The 13,274-nt window shown below is 47.0% G+C and overlaps 1 protein-coding gene across 3 annotated transcripts in view; it reads right to left on the reverse strand.

Annotated features, from left to right (window-relative positions):
- Nucleotides 1-13,000, reverse strand: part of TFRC (transferrin receptor) — a 35,957-nt gene extending 22,957 nt beyond the window's left edge. Inside the window, exons 1-2 of one of the 3 annotated variants that reach the window (XM_053309733.1) lie at nucleotides 12,468-13,000; nucleotides 778-847 (exon numbers count right to left, since the gene is read on the reverse strand). In XM_053309733.1, coding sequence (XP_053165708.1) covers nucleotides 778-822 — 45 coding nt within the window. In that variant the 5' untranslated portion in view covers nucleotides 823-847; nucleotides 12,468-13,000. Of the gene's footprint in view, nucleotides 1-777; nucleotides 848-12,151; nucleotides 12,229-12,323; nucleotides 12,446-12,467 lie in introns of those variants that run through there. The other 2 variants (XM_053309732.1, XM_053309731.1) reach the window with 2 other exon arrangements.
- Between the last annotated feature and the right edge of the window lie 274 nt (nucleotides 13,001-13,274).

Consider the following 13,274-nt stretch of genomic DNA (forward strand, 5'->3'; position numbering starts at 1 on the left):
TTGATATATTAGATACCAGTATTGAGCATATACACAATTCAGAACAAGTGGTTGTTTGAAACGACACCTGAAACCCTCAAATGGAGTATTTTGACGACACTCTTAAGATATGGCTTATGTTCTCCACAGTGTGAGATGCTAACTGAGCAGTTAAGCCAACTTACTAATACTGACCAAGCAAAAACAAGGCCCACTATTAACATTCTGTTTGTAACCTACTACTACGATGAATATTTATACACTGCTTTTCAACAAGAGTTCCCAAAGTGTTAAAAAATAAATAAATAAAGATAGATCCCTGTCCCCAAAGGGCTCAAAATCTAGAAGAGACACATAAGATAAACACCAGCAACAGACATGGGAGGGATGCTGTGCTGGGGTTGGATAGGGCCAGTTGCTTATCCCCTGCTCAATAAAGAGAATCACCACTTTGAGAAGTGGCTATAACATTTGGAATACCAGAATAAGATTTGTTTTGTGTGCAGGGCTCCTGTTGTGCATGTCGAGTTAATGTAGTAGTTCAACCCCTGTCCTTCAGTTTTCAGAGAAGCTAGGAATTCTGCAGGACAGGTTGCTTTAATCCAGAAGTCATACTTCAAGGCCTCACTGTCCTACTTTCCTATTAAATGAGTGGGACCAAATCTAACTGCTTCAGTCCCAACATCAGGAAGGAACAGCCAACTCTCTGGGCTTAGCTGCCTACTTCACGTCATGTGTTAAATGAAGACTCTGTTACAATTAGGTCTCATGGGTTTTAAGACAGCCCGGCACTCTTACCACATTATATATTGCTTTCCTCGCATGATCCATAGTTCCAGGCATATGCCTCCAGGTACTTGATCGACACCTATAAGTCAAGAAGATGTACATGTTAGCTAAGCAAGTGTTTCACTAGCACAACATGTAAGGTACACAAGATCTCCCCATTCTTCATTATGCCTAGAAGAGAGAATCAAGATTTAAATGTAAAGCAATGCTTTAGAGTATGGAGAGTCAACCTTGGCTCTCCACAAATTGTGGCTGGGGGTGATGAGAGTTGTAGTTCAACAACTGAAGAGCCAAGATTGCCTCCCCCTACTTTAGTGGCTTTGCATGGCAATAGTAGGAAACCTAAACTGGGACAAGAATCGGGCCACCATGAGATTCGGTTCCAATTTCAATCCATCAGGATTTAACACCAACTGAGTGTTGGTTCACACACAAGACTTAAAAGAGTGGATCAGATTTATTCCTTGCAGTGTTACTTCTGTATTTCCCAAGTACTGGAGCCTGAGCAATTTTTTAACGTGTTTACTGTTATCTGAAGGGCACTGCAAGGAGCTTCAGCATGTGAAAAGATGTTCAAGGCACCCTCCCCACTCCATGAAGATCAGTGTCACCTGAAGAGGGCACCTTCTGCAGTAGTAACTATTTGAGTCAGCCCAAGAGCAAAGCTAAGCTATCATTCCAGGTTGGAAGATCTTTGCTTCTCTGCCTTTTTCTGAATACACAACACCACATCCTAAAGAGCCGTTAGAGAGCAGAATGAATTTCAGCCTCCGGGATGCCAATTTGCATAGCAAGCACAATTTTAACTGTCAGTCCAATTTCAGGCTCATTTGTGCATCTCCCAGCAGTGAAGAGCTGTTAGCACAAGGCTATTTATTTGGAGAGTTTAAGCTCAAATGCCTTAAGAACGTAAGAACAGCCTTGCTGGATCAGGCCAAAGGCCCATCAAGTCCAGCATCCTGTTTCGCACAGTGGCCCACCAGATGCCAGTGGAAGCCTACAGGCAGAAGTTGAGGGCATGCCCTCTCTCCTGCTGTTACTCTCCTGCAACTGGCACTCAGAGCCATCCTGCCTTTGAGGCTGGAGGTGGCCTACAGCCCTCCGACTAGTAGCCATTGATAGACCTCTCCTCCATGAAGTTATCCAAACCTCCTTAAAGCCATCCAGGTTGTTGGCTGTCACCACATCTTGTGGCAGAGAATTCCACAAGTTGATTATGTGTTGTGTGAAAAAGTACTTCCGTTTGCTGGTCCTAAATTTCCCAGCAGTCAATTTCATGGGATGACCCCTGGTTCTAGTGTTGTGTGAGAGGGAGAAGAATTTCTCTATCCACTTTCTCCACACCATGTATGATTGTATAGACTTCTATTATGTCTCCCCATGGTCTTTTTTCTAAACTAAATAGTTGCAGATGTTGTAGCCTTACAACTTAAGAAAGGTGCGTATCTGCCTGAAGATGGCAGTATTGGCTAGGGCAGGGCTGCACAACTTTGGCCCTCCTTCGGATGCTGGACCCCATCATCCCAGACTATAGGACACTGGCTTTGGATTATGGGAGCTGTAGTCCAAAAGCAGCTAGAGGGCCAAAGCTGAATAGTCGTGAGCTAGAGCTATATGTTGTGTCAGCAGGAGTTCCACAACAGCAGTGAGCCTCTGTGCATCACAAGATGCCATGTGATTGTGGAACGCTGGAGGTCCAACATGCATCAGCCCCCCATCTTTTACCATGTGGGGCTACTTTTTATTTATTTATATACAGCCCAACACACATGTCTCTGGGTGGTTTACAATAAAATAGCACAAACATATTAAAATTTTAAATTTAACACAATGTTAAAAATCTGTAAGTCTAATTAAAAGCCTGGATGAATAAATGTGTATTAATGGTCTTAAAAGTGATCAGAAATGAAGACTCTTATTTCAACAGGGAGCGCATTCCAAAGCCTTGGGGCAGCAATGAAGGCCTGTCCCTGAGTAGCCACCAGATGAACTGGTGCCAACTGCAGACAGTCTTCCCCCAAGTGACCTCAATAGGGTTAGGTGACCTCAATAGGTGGTGGGGCTCATAACGAAAGCCCTGGGCCTAAGCTGTTTAGGACTTTATAGGTTATAACCAGTACTTTGTATTTTGCCTGGAAACATATTGGTAAGCCAGTGCAGCTTTTAGCAGAGGGGAACGTGGTCTCTGAGCTGACCCAGAGACCAACCTGGCTGTTGCATTTTGTGCCAACAGCAATTTCTGGACTATGTACAGAGGCAGCTCCACATAGAGCGCATTACAAATCAAGGCTGGAGGTTACCAGCATATGCACTACTGTTCTGAGGTAGTTTATCAAGAAATGGATGCAGGTGGGCAGAGCTGGTTTGGTGGTAGCAAGCATGACTTGTCCCCTTAGCTGAGCAGGGTCCACCCTGGTTGCATATGAATGTGTGAGCACTCTAAGATATTCCCCTTAAGGAATATGCCTCAAAAAATAAATAAATAATCCCTCTTTTCCAGAGCACTTAAGTCATTCAAAGACCTAGTTTAAAGGAAAGAAGAGAGGTCTGTTTTAAATTCAAGCCATGAAAGACTGTACTCCCTCTAGTCTAGAGCAAGGGCTCCCAACTAAGGGTACTCCAATGTTGCTGAACTACAACTCCCATCATCCCCAGCCACAATAAGTTCTAGCTGGAGATAATGAGAGCTTTAGTTTAGCAGCATCTGGAGTACTACCAGTTGGGAACCCCAGGTCTAAAGCAAAGATAAACATGGAGCTCTATCCCCACTCCTTAAAAGGTGGCTGCAAATCTGTATCGGTCCCTAAAACCAAAATAAAGCAACTAAGCTAAAGATGCTTGGTCCTTCATATAAAATTGGTTGAAGAGTCCCTATTATATCCATGCATGATTAAGCACTTGCTTTCACTAATTTAGCATTACTGTTGAAAGCTGAGACAACAAACCTTGAGTACAAAGACCCAAGAAATCAGGAAGCTTCAGGCATCAAGTTGATTTCCTCAGTCTGAATTAACAGCAAATTGAATATTAAACCATGGCAACATGCAGCTTGCAGGGAGTTAGGCTTTCTGCAGTCACCAGAAGTCTGATCGACCGTAACAAGCAGACAATCCACTTTGCTTGGTCCATGCAATCAGCCAGCATGTACTGGTGACAGTTCCAAGCCAACCTGAAGACTGTTCCCCCAGCACAGTTGCTGCTTGGCTTACTCACCACCTGCTACCCACCAACAGTACTGTTCTCTTTGCCATCATGATCTGACCATCAGATACCACAGCTCTCTGCTTCTCCGACTGGTACCTGTCAGAGGAGACTGTACCCTATGCTGCTACAGCAAATGCAGTCACTGGACTGCCACCTCCCCACTTAGAGATGGCCTGCAATTTTCACAATAGCTGCAACACATTGAGCGAGCTAAAAATCAGCTACATGGCAAGTTAAACTTTGTGTTAAAGTTACAAGCACTGCTTGGTGTATTTCTACAAGAGCACAGCTCTGCAGCCATGCCTGCTTGTTTGAAGGTCTCCTGAATGTAGATATTCAGGTTCACCTTCCTCTGAGAGATGACCTTTTGGAGATCTACATTTAGAACAGATGCAATTGTCCGAGTTCCTATGTCACATAGCAGAGAAGATTTTACCCACCATAAGTGTTCAACAGTACAATCTACTGCCTTCAGTTCCATATTGGTAGAGGACTTCAGACCATCAATGTGACATGAATGGCAGGATTAGGCAGGTTCTCCCTTGCAGTTTGTGGGCTTTGGTAGTTTTAATAAGGATGCTGCATTAAGTGCAATGTATAATAGGTCTGTGCGAAGTTTCAGCTACTTCCAGGTACTGCATAGAGGCAAACTGTGCCAACACTCTTCATGGTGCTTGGATCCCTAACCTGCTCCTTACCTGTTCCAAAGGCCTCTTTGAGGAGAACACGGCAAGGATGAATTCTAATGCCATCTCGGAAGGCATGTGTCGTTTGTGTTCTCTTTAAAGGAGCAGGTGTGGGATCCGGATGCTCATGCAGAAGAGGATTGGAGCTGTTTACCTCCATGCAGTACATGAGGGGTTGTGCCAAGGTTTCAGATGAAGCTTTGCACAGCCCTAAATGTATATTAGATTCACTAAAATTAGAAGCACCCAAGAATGGTGGTGTTGGTTACAAGGGCGGGTCTTCCAGAAGGAGAAGCTAATGATCTCATTGTGATGATTTTTACAGGCCACTTTTAGAATAGGCATACTGCTTTTCAACAAAAGAGTTCGCAAAGAGGTTTACACAGTAGGGAAATAAGATCCAGTTAACTCCCCAGCTTCCTCACATGCCCTTCTCATTTGACAGTTTGTATTCAGGTAAAGTATCTTAAGTGGCACAGCAGGGAAATGCTTGACTGAAAAACAGAAAGTTGCCAGTTCAAAACCCCACTGGTACTATATCGGGCAGCAGCGTTATAGGAAGATGCTGAAAGGCATCATCATGTCATACTGCACGGGAGGAGGCAATAGTAAACCCCTCCTGTATTCTACCAAAGAAAACCACAGGGCTCTGTGGGTGCCAGGAGTCGAAATCTACTTCATGGCACACTTTACCTTTAAAGTACTAAATGCTCACCCTAGTTTTGAATGACCATCTTCTAACAGTAGCTTATCTTTGTGAAATGGATGAAGTGCAGACCCAGTGCTTTGGCAGCTGCCACTTTGCTTTATTTTCACTAAGAATAGCAACAGTTCACACTCATGCACACCATTCAGAACGGCTAGGAAATGAATGTCTATTCCCTACTCAAGTTCAGTGCATCCAGAAACCACCCTCTGGAGTTCCAGCATGTGGCAGAAGTGCTAGGCAGCCCAATACATCAGCAAGATGTATGTGGTGCAGGAGCTGGTATAACCACCTTCTATAGCTCTTGGTAGGTGTGCAGACTGCACAACCACGGTGGAGGAGTGTTTTACAGATGTGCCAGTAAGAAGATCTCCATTTTGCACATGTTCCAAACTCCGATAGCTTCTTCAAGAAGATTGACATCTTACAGGCAGTATTCAACTGCTGCGTATTAGATAGCAAGTCGAACTCCACCTTTCTGTGGAAGTACTAAGGTGTCTGCAGAAGGTGGCAAGTGATAGGGTTGTCAGTTTCCAAGCTTCACACTTAAGCTTAAGATGAATCCTGCAACATGAAGTGGCCCTATTAGGTAAAATGCTAGATGCTCTCCAAGGACATTGCCAGTCAGCAGCAAACCCAGAAACATGTTACAGAAGGAACACTTCTACAGGCAGGAAGGTCCAAGTTTTGAAAGCAAACACAAGTACAGTTCCATTACTATCCCCAATAGAACTTCACAGTAGAGTTATGCAGAATTACTAGCTGGTTCGAATAATTCTGCTTTTTATGGAAGGCTGCAACAAGCTGGTTTAATTAGATGTCGTCTCAGATGGAGTGCTACTGAAGCAATCAAGGATCCACGCTCAGAACAAGGAATGATGTGGTTAACTGGATTCTAGAACTTCTACAACACACTCCAGGAGATGGGGCAGAAAAGTCAAGATACTACTTTGATAGGCAAAGTGTGTCTTACAGAAGCATTAGCTTTATCACCAGTTCATGATCAGCTATGGTGAAAACTTTCCAGTGGTAGCCAATTTTTCAATTCCAGATCTGCATATCCTGAATGACAAGAGTCAGAGGAGAGCAACAAAACTTTAGATCAAACCCACCTACTGTTTTAAACCTGTCCTAAGACAGTCTGCCCACATGAAAGGGATCATGCTAGGCTTTGATCTAACACAGATGTAAGCTTCACATTAGGCAAGGTATAAATGCCATTAAAAATGTCTTTCTACCCTGTATTCAACTCTCTTACCAACACAAGAAGCTTAGTATGGGGTGGAGACCAGTGGCAGCCCGTGAATGCGCCTCCGGGGGTGGGAGGCAGATTGAAGAGTAAAGTAATTCGGGACTCACCTCCGCCGCAGCACCTGAACGCTATTCAGAGCCACAACGTGCCGCCCAGCAGATAGTATCCTTCTGGGGCATCTGAGGGGGTTGGGAGGCACTGCTTTGCAGTGGTTCCACTCTTACCTCTCTGGCAGATTCCAGATGGTGTCCCTCAGGGACTACTGTTCTTCAAAAACTGAACTTTGGTATGGTGTCCCTCAGAGCTCCGTATTGTCTCCGATGTTGTTTAACATCTACATGAAATCGCTGGGGGAGATCATCAGGAGATTTGGTGCAAGGTGTCATCAGTATGCGGATGACACCCAAATCTTTTTCTCCATCTCAAAATCAGGAGAAGGCATAACCTCCCTAAATGCCTGCCTGGAGGCAGCGATGGGCTGGATGAGAGGTAACAAGCTGAGGCTGAATCCAGATAAGACAGAGGTACTTATTGTGTGGGGTCAGAACACAGGAGATGATTTTGATCTGCCAGTTCCAGATGGGGGTCACATTTCCCCAGAAGGAACAGGTACATAGTCTGGGGGTGCTTCTGGACACAAACCACTCCTTGGTGTCCCAGGTTGAGGCAGTGGCCAGAGGAGCCTTTTATCAGCTTTGGCTGATATGCCAGCTGCGTCCATTTCTTGAGATAAACGACTTCAGAACAGTAGTACATCTAATGGTCACCTCCAGACTTGATTACTGTAATGTGCTCTATGTGGGGCTACCTTTGTACATAGTCCAGAAACTGCAGTTAGTCCAGAATGCGGCAGCCAGGTTGGTCTCTGGGTCATCTCAGAGAGACCATATCACTCCTATCTTAAAACATCTACACTGGCTGCCGGTAAGTTTCCGGGCAGAGTACGAGGTTTTGGTTATAACCTATAAAGCCCTAAACAGCTTGGTCCCTGAGTGTTTAAGAGAATGCCTTCTTCGCTATGAACCACACCGCCCATTGAGATCATCTGGAGAGGTTCGTCTGCAGTTGCCACCTGCTTGTCTGGTGGCTACTCAGGGACGGGCCTTCTCCACTGCTGCCCCGAGGCTTTGGAACACACTTCCTGCTGAAATAAGAGCCTCCCCATCTCTTACAACTTTTTTTTAAAAAGGTGTCAAGACATTTGTTCACCCAGGCTTTTAATTAGATATTGTTTTAATTGTGTTTTTAATAGTTTTCACATTTTAAATTTTAATTGTTGAAATGTTTTAATCTTTTAATCTGTTTATTGTTGTGTTGTACACCACCCAGAGACTTGCATTTTGAGTGGTATATAAATGTTTTAAATACATAAATAAAAATAGTATCAGGTGTTAAACAACACACAGGTTTATCCCAACAGAAGTCAGCAAAATGGTTAAGAGTTCCAGCTTTGGATAGAACCCTTAGCTCTTTATAGGCAGGGTTACTGCTCTGCCTATAAAGTCAAGCTCTATTGTGGACCACTCAAAACCACCTGCTTCTTCAAAGAGTCCACTCAACTCCTAGAATAGGGGTGTCAAACTCAAATGGGCTAGGAGGCCAAACCCCTTGTGCAATACATGTTGGACCACCACATCAGAACAATGCACTCCACACTTGACTCATGTCATAAATTTGGAGGAAACATGGATACTATAGCATGCAGCAGCCACTGCTGGCAAGTCTCTGTCCTACTTTCCAACCCTGATGAAAGTTTAGCACGTTGTGTGGCCAGATGCCTTGGGCTGCACAGGGGGGCCCCAAAAGGCCTCATGTTTTGACAAGCTTGTTCTAGAAAGTACAAGTTCCCATCTTTAGAGCTCCAGAATGTCAACCCACACTAATTTTTAATGGCACTCCTAAAATCTAATTTCTCAACTTGAGTGTTCCAACAGGTCCCCTGATTACAGTTAGTTACTGGTGATACAAGATTTACCACATTTTTCAGGAATACAAACTGTTTCCTAAGGAAACACTTTAGGGCTGCAGCAAGACTTCTGTCCAAGTTGTTCCAGCAAGGTTTGTTTTTACAGGTACTTTGAACCTTGTAGGTGTGGGCCACTCACTATCCAGGCCTTATTTAATGCAAATTTGAGATCAAGCCAAGAACACTAGAAGCAGTAACATGAAATAAGCCTTCCTTCTGCAAGTTTATACAGCTCAAGTTCAGGGTCCCCTAGATCGCATTTGTAGATCGGAACAGACTGTTCAAGCAAGCTCAAGGCTGGTGGTGGTTCTTTGGTCCCTACTGGTACAGAGACACATGTGAAGCCTGAACAAGGACTTTGGTTTTATAGATCTGCATCTTGAAGTTATATTTGGGATTACCCAAAGACTATAGTATGCGTGCATGACAGGGAGCTTGCCCTGTACAATTCTATGTGCATACTCTATTCTTCACATTGGATGCGTTATGGGCATATTGCATCCAGAATAGGACTTTGGGACCAAAATGAACTTGCACAGCACTCCAGTTCTTGATTTGCAATCCACCTGAGTGCATGTGAGCAGACTCCTGGACAAGTCAGTACTTTCCAAGTGCTTGTAGTGATACTCATTGTTTAAACACACAATTTCAGGAAAGAAATATTGCTAGAACCCAGATAGTTAAGTTTCATCTGCACTTTTAAGTTCAGCTAGGGAAGTAGGGACCAGAAATAAAGAGAAAACCACTTCAGTTGAAAGGCAAATTTTATCACATATTACCAGAGGTCAGAAGTGATCAAAAGCCAGCACAGCTGGGGGAAATGCCCTTTACTCTAATAAAGTGGAAGAAAAAAAAGAGGAAAGATGGTTTCGACTCCTGGTGACCACAGAACCATGTGATTTCCTTGGAGAACACCACTGCCTTCCTCCCACGCAGTATGAGATGATACCTTTGCCATTGTCAATGAAGTGAGCATCCACCTCCAACACCTTTCTATATTGTTGCTGCCCAATATAAAGTAAAGATAAAGTGTGCCATCAAGTTGATTTCTACTCCTGGCGCCCACAGAGTCCTGTGGTTTTCTTTTGGTACAATACAGGAGAGGTTTACCATTGCCTCCTTCCGCCAGTATAAGATGATGCCTTCCAGCATCTTCCTATATTGCTGCTGCCCAATATATTAGCAGCGGGCATTCGAACTGGCAACCTTCTGCTTGTTAGTCAAGCATTTCCCCACTGTGCCACTTAAGGGGATTACAAATATATATATTTACTAGGCACAGTCTGGGAAGCACACGAGTGGGAATTCAAACTAACAGCCTCTTGCTCCCTAGGCAAGCTGCTTCCCTGTTGCAGTGAGCAGTTCTCAATTTCTAGAGGTAGGTTAAGGCTGCCATCTTAAGCATGGGATGAAATACAAATAGCAAGAGACCAACTGGAAGAGTCAACCCCACATATTTTTAGCATAGAAATGAGTCCGACTGGCTTCAAGCTGTTGCCATATTTTATTTTATATTTGTACACCACCCCAAACTTACGTCTGGATGGTTTACAACAACATAAAAACAAATTAAACAAAAAACACATTAACACAATTTAAAACCACAGTTCCAGTTTAAAAACTTGGATGAACAAACACATCTTTAGAGACTTTTTAAAAGCTGTCAGAGATGGGGAGGCTCTTATTTCAGCAGATGAACTGGTGGCAACTACAGATGGACCTCTCTGGATGATCTCTATGGCCAATAGGGCTCATAGTGAAGACAATGTCTTAAACGGCACTTATGTTAGCAGGATTAAGCTAAAAGACTTCTCATTAATCCACTTGTTTCTGCCAATTCCAAAACCAGCACCATACATCGAGACACCAATAGCCACAACAAGGCACCCAATACAAGGAGCAAGTTCCTAAGCCATCATTTGGGAACTGCTTTAAATGCGGATTTCTTGCCAATTCAATTACTCTGGAATAGGTTTGTATTATCAAATCAAAATCAATATAGGATTTTTAGGATACGAGAGTGCTGTAGCATCAAATTTTTACAGAAGCAATCAATCAGATTGGAAAGACAGAAGGGAAAGACACCACCAGTCAAGTCCATTAATGCTTACAGCCTTCATCTGAAACAGAGCAGGGAACCAGGAAAGTGTCAAAGCTTAGTTGCTGCTGTCCTATGTTGCACCAATACTCTGGTGGTGCATAGCTGGCCACAACGAACACACTGTAGTAGTACTTAATAAGAGGCTTGGTATAGCAGGGCCATCAGAAAGGCGTAGTAGGTAGAAGCAGCTCCCATCTCATAAGAACAGCCCTGCTGGATCAGGCCCAAGGCCTATATGGTCCAGCACCAGATGCCTCTGGGGAGCCCACAGGTAAGGGGTATGTGCACGCCCTCTCTCCTGCTGTGGCTCCCTGCAACTGGTATTGAGAAGCATCTTGCCTCTGAGGCTGGAGGTGGCCTATAAGCTGCCTAGGCTAGTAGCCATTGCAAGGCCTGCCCTCCATGAATTTGTCTAAGCCCTCTTTAGAGCCATCCAAGCCAGCCACTTGTCCCCACCCCAGCATGAGCTAGTAATTCTGCTTATTAAGTGTAGCTGAATAGACCGACAGGCAGCCAACTTCCGGGAATTCAAAGCACTGGGTCTCCTACACCCTCGGAGGCCAGCCACATGGTGAGCACGCGTCTTTTTTCCGAAGCCCCTTCGGCAGGGCAAAACACAGAACCGAGGAGTGCTCACTGTGGGGGGCCCTCCCCAGAAGAGCCTGGATTTTGCAGGCACCCAACAACACTGCCTCCCCGCTCCCCGCCAAAGCTCTCCATTCAGACACTGGCTGGGATCTGCTCCAGCCCTCCGCGCTCACCACCGCACAGGCCCTCCTGCTGCAAGCCGCTCTCCCCTCCTTCTAACAGCACAGCCCTCTAGCTACTACGACCACTCGGCTGCCGGCAGACAGAGCTCCATTGATGCGGGATCGCCCCCCCCCCCGCCGCCGCCGCCCCCACGGCGACAGTCAGCGCACCCCAGCAAGCCCCCCCCCCCCGCGCATGCTGTCACGGACCTGCCTCCCACACGTGTCATGCAGAAGGTGAGCCCTGCCAGTCCTTGCCACTCACCGGGGAAGGTCAAAGCAGCTCCTACCACTGCAGCTCCCTAGACACCCACACCAGGCCACCTGCAGCACGCCTGAGGCAGAGGCCTGCCCCCCCCCCCCCAGCACCAAGGGCAGCTCCAGAGGAGGGCATGGTGGGTGGGCAAACACCCTAGCGCGGCTTGACACCTCCACCCCCCTTTCCGTTCCGTTCCAGAGATCTAATAAGGGGGGGGCTGCTCGCCTGCCCATAAATGCGCATTGCCCCTTCAGTGCGCCCCCCCGCTTCTTCTCCCCGGGGGCCGCCGCCGCCGCCGCCATGGGAGCCCACTCAGAGCCAGAGTCGCAGCTCCCGCAACGCAGGGACGAGCCCTTTTCCCGGGCCCAAGGCCACGCAGAGCAGGCGCCCTCCTCCAGGGACCACCACTCACCCACCCACGCAAACCACCGGGGAGATAGGGGAGCCGACCCCCACGCACGTGCGCAAATGAACCCGCTTCCAAGCGTGCGAGACCGCAACCCACGGACCGCAGTGCACCATTCAGACGCCGCTGGCCGCCCCACCCCGCGTCGCTGAGGACGGCTGCTGGGGGGGGCCTCCTCTGGACCCCCGCATGCATGCATGCATTCACGCACGCACGCACGCCTCACCTCTCGTTCCAGGCAGCCCGGCCGCAGCTCCTAGTCTTGCTGGCAGAAGGACTCATAAGGACACGGGTGGGGGGGAGGGCAGTGGTTGAGAAACGGCGCGCGCGCACGGAGCGAAGGCCCCGCCCTTCTAAGCACTCCACTTACCAATGGTGTTGCTGCTCTGCTCCGCCCCTTTGCCGGGCACAGCCGGCGCTATTGGCCTTATAAATGCGCCCTAGCCAATCGCTGGCGAGGAGGGTGGGGTGCCGAGCCGTATCAAAGGGAGCAGAAGGCGCCTTCTGACGAGAGCCTGGACAGTCGCCTAGTCGCTTCCCCGGTGCGGCTGAACTACAACTCCCATCACCCCCAGGCCGCCGTTTATTTTATTTTATTTAACATTTTGTTACATCATCCTTTGGGCTGAGGATGATGGGAGTTGTAGTCCAACCACAGCGGGGCGTGCCTTGGGTTGGCCACCTGGCTTACCAGGCTCTCCCTCGCTCTTCAGGAGATCACAACAAAAAAAGCAGTTCCCTGTGATGTTGATGGCTTTTAAGCGGGGTGGCTTTTCTATTATATATTTATCTGTTCGATTTATATATACCGCCGCCCTTCCAAATATAGCTGTGGGAGATTTTTCTCAGCAAGAGACGAAAAGGACCACGACCTCCGTGACGGAGGAAGGAAGCCAGGATGGGGGTGGGGGAGGGGGAGTGACGGAAGGGGCGGGGTGAGAAAAAGGCGGGAAAGAGGAGGCGGGGGGAGGGGTGCTGGCTTGGCTGAGGAGAACATAGGAAGCTGCCACATACTGAGTCAGACCCTTGGACCATCTCACTCAGTACTGTCTTCACAGACTGGCAGCGGCTTCTCCAGGGTTGCAGGCAGGAGTCTCTCTCAGCCCTATCTTGGAAATGCTGCCAGGGAGGGAAGGGAACTCAGGACCTTCTGCTCTTCCCAGAGCGGCTCGAGCCG

The sequence above is a fragment of the Hemicordylus capensis genome, chromosome 3 (assembly GCF_027244095.1).
Source record: "Hemicordylus capensis ecotype Gifberg chromosome 3, rHemCap1.1.pri, whole genome shotgun sequence".
NCBI classification, from domain to species: domain Eukaryota; kingdom Metazoa; phylum Chordata; class Lepidosauria; order Squamata; family Cordylidae; genus Hemicordylus; species Hemicordylus capensis.